We start from the raw sequence: 3,221 nt of genomic DNA on the forward strand, positions 1-3,221 counted from the left end.
CACCTTCTACTGTCAGACTTTCCCTCCTGGTCATGTGCAAACCTTCACCCAGAGCCACGTGGGCCAGACATTCGAGGAAACGACTTGCAGGGATGCCCACTTGTCTGAAGTCAACAATGGTGTGTGGGCAGAGAACCAGGGGAGATAAAACTTAGCTACACATTCAATGTTTCTTGTCCTGTTGCCCTCCCTTGTCCCCAAGAAACATTTTACTCGGGAAAAGGAATCAAGTGAAACATTTAATTGCATATTAAAAACAAGTCTTCGATATATAAAAACTGGCCAAAAAAGTGTTGTTGTGTTTTCTTACTGATTGCCTAACAAGGTCGTCATAGAGTCCCGGTCTGTCATTCGACCCTTGTTCAGGGGGCCCAGGGGCTCCCTTGCATACACACCCACATCAGCAAACCACTGTGGGGTCGGAGGTGGTGATGGTCCGTCAGTGAGGGAGCACATCAGACCGGGGCTTCCAGTTAGAGTCAGCTCCAGGCTGCAGACAGGACCTCAGGGACAAGATCGCTAGCAGGTGGCACCACGGGGTGGTTCTAGTGGAAGCAGGGCCTACAGTATGGCCGCCACCCTCCCACTCTGACCTGGGAGGCGAGAGGGGAGAGGCTCATCATTTCCGCAAGGGATTCCATATTTTCCCCAGCGTAGTTCGGCTTGACTCTTTCAGTCTGAAGGAGGCCATCTCACCCTGCCCTCTGCCCTTCAAAGGGGCCTGTGTGTTGGCAATGGGTCCCTCAGGCAACTCGGGGCCCTTCCTGGCAACCCGGGCGCTACTGGCCCGCTTCAGGCTGCCACTGTCCTTGGGCGAGGTGTCCTCGGGGCCGCCCTTGACCCTCAGCTGCCGCTGTGAGACCGTCCGGGTGAGGCCGAGGGCTTTGGGCACATGAAGGGCATCTGTTTTCATGGAACGCGATGCAGAGGCCACTGTATTTCGGGCAAAGCTGGGGACAGAGGCTGGGGTCCTGGGGAAGCTGGGGGTCGGTGGGATCTTGGGCTCTTCTTCAGGGCTCTCGGTGCCCTGGGAGTTGGAGCAACAGAACTTGTTTTCCTCCAGCTTCTGCCTGGGGGTCATGTTTCTGAGGGGCTTGGCGCTGGGCTTCTTGAAAGAGCTCCGCAGCTGCAAGGGGGACTCCTTCCCCAGGCGGCCACTGCTGCCCACCTGTGGTGGCTTCTGCTCTTCCCGCACGGCGACCACGTTGCCCAAGGAAGCTCTCCGGTCCAAGGACCCACGCACAGAGTTCCGGCGCACTGGGGTGTCCGTGCTGCTGGGGGTGCCCCGCGAGGGTAGCTCGGGCCGCTTCCAGCCCCCAGAGCCTCTGGTGGACTTGGAGATGGGCACGACCTTCCGCATGCTCTCGTTCTCGGTGGCATGCAGGGTCCGCACGGGCTTAGGCAGGGCCCCCAGGCCGCGCCGCCCACTGCTGGGCTTGGCGGCCCCCAGGGAGGCCTCTTTCAGGGAGCTTCTCTTTGGTGCCATCACATCTTTACCTTTGGGGACCCCGTCCCTGGGGAGACCACCCTTGCAGCTGGGCTCACTCTTTCGGGAGGCTGGGGTGGGGGCTGCTTCGCCCGGGCTGGAAGCAAGGTTGGAGGAGAGCTGGTGGCCTGCCATCTCCCCAGCCCCAGAGGACACAGAGGAATGTTGGTCCCCAGCCTCCCCTGGCTCCCCATCCCCAGGCCTGGCATCGGTCCCCTCTGAGCAGTCCAGAGTCAGGGAGCAGTCAGTGGTATCTGAGATGTAGATCTGAGGCACAAGATCTTTGTTCTCAGAGTCACTGCTCTCCACAGACCCCAGAGCCACACTGCTGGGTGGGTCAGGGGCACAGGGCAAGTCTTCCAGGGTTGGGTCCACATCCTCCCCAGCTTCCAGAACTGGGCCCAGATGCTCCCTGGACCCGGCGGCTTCCAGGGCTGAGCTCCACTCCTCTTGGAACACGCTGCTCCTGGGGCTCAAGCTGCAGCCGCCAGCATCTTGAGCCTGCAGGTTCCCGTTGCACAGAGATGCCAGCTCCCCAGGGCTGCCGCCAGGGCTGCCACCATTCAGGGCCGCCTGCGGCATCTCCTCTGGGCCCTTGGGAACCTGAAGGTTAAACTGGGCCAGCCCGGTCACCAGCTCATGCTCCTCAATCCCTAGAACCAGTGGTGAGAGCGGAGGTGACCTGCTTGGGTTCGGCCCCAGCCCCAGGGGCTCGCTGTTCCTCTTAAGAAGGACACTGACCCCACCGCGCCGCGCTAGAGGGAAGGTAGTGCTGGCGTCCTGCAAATGCCAGGCTGTGCGCTGGCTCTGCCACGTGGAGGGCAGGCTGCCGGCCTCCTCCAAGGCCTCCTCCGAGGCCTGGGGTCCATATGCACGGTTGGGGTGGCGGTCCCCAGGCTCTACCCAGGGGACTTTGGGTGGGGCCTGCCGGCCGCTGCTCCGGGGCAGGGTGTTGAAGCGGGTCAGCTCCTCGGGACAGCCCGTGGTGCTCTCCAGGAAGGTGAGCAGCTCGCGGTCGGCAGAGGTGCCCAGGGAGAGGCGAGAGCGGCGGGTGTTGGGGGGCCGGTAGGACGGGCTGATGGGTCTGGACTGCAGGAAAGGAGGCAGGTCCTCGGCGCCCTTCTTGGTCAGCAACTCCACATCATTCTCACTGCTGCTCCGGCCGAAGCCTCCCAGCTCGCCCGTTGCCCAGGTACGGCGCTTCCTCTCCAGCTCCCGCAGCCGCTGTACTTGCCTCAGCTCCTGCTGCTCACGGTCCTGGTTGTCCTGAGTCAGGGGGAGAGACCACGGACACGTGAGCCACGTGGGCACCACCTGCCCGACCTAAGGCCACAGAGAGGTGCATGCTCAGGAGCCAGGATCTTTACAGAGAGAGAGAGAGAAAGTTCTGGGCATCTATCTAGTGGCCCACACAAGGCTAGTCTTAGCCATCTGTGGAGAGAGCTGTCATCCAATCATTTGGACCCAACTTTCAGCTTTCAGGTCAAGCCTGGCTCCCCTCAGTGGGCAGCTGCCCCAGCTCTTAAGAAGTCCAGGCTGGAAGCACACCAACCTGTCTGACCACGAGGTGTAGAAGGGATCAGTTATCAGACATTAAAGAACTTAAATTCGTATCAGTGGATGCCCGCTATACTGACACAATCACTGAAGGCAAACGTGTGCATAAGCAAATGTGGTGAAGAAAGCTGATGGTGTCTGGCTATCAAAAGATATAGCATCTGGGGTCTTAAAGGCT

General features: G+C 60.5%; 1 protein-coding gene across 1 annotated transcript in view; it reads right to left on the bottom strand.

Moving 5' to 3' along the window:
• Positions 1-218: 218 nt before the first annotated feature.
• The window catches only part of FHDC1 (FH2 domain containing 1), a 37,586-nt gene continuing 34,583 nt past the window's right edge, over positions 219-3,221 (bottom strand). Inside the window, exon 11 of the mRNA XM_045295823.1 lies at positions 219-2,752. Coding sequence (XP_045151758.1) covers positions 620-2,752 — 2,133 coding nt within the window. The 3' untranslated portion in view covers positions 219-619. The remainder of the gene's footprint in view (positions 2,753-3,221) is intronic.

The sequence above is a fragment of the Echinops telfairi genome, unplaced genomic scaffold (assembly GCF_000313985.2).
Source record: "Echinops telfairi isolate 266 unplaced genomic scaffold, ASM31398v2 ScPeMD7_5868;HRSCAF=6743_1, whole genome shotgun sequence".
Classification (NCBI taxonomy): domain Eukaryota; kingdom Metazoa; phylum Chordata; class Mammalia; order Afrosoricida; family Tenrecidae; genus Echinops; species Echinops telfairi.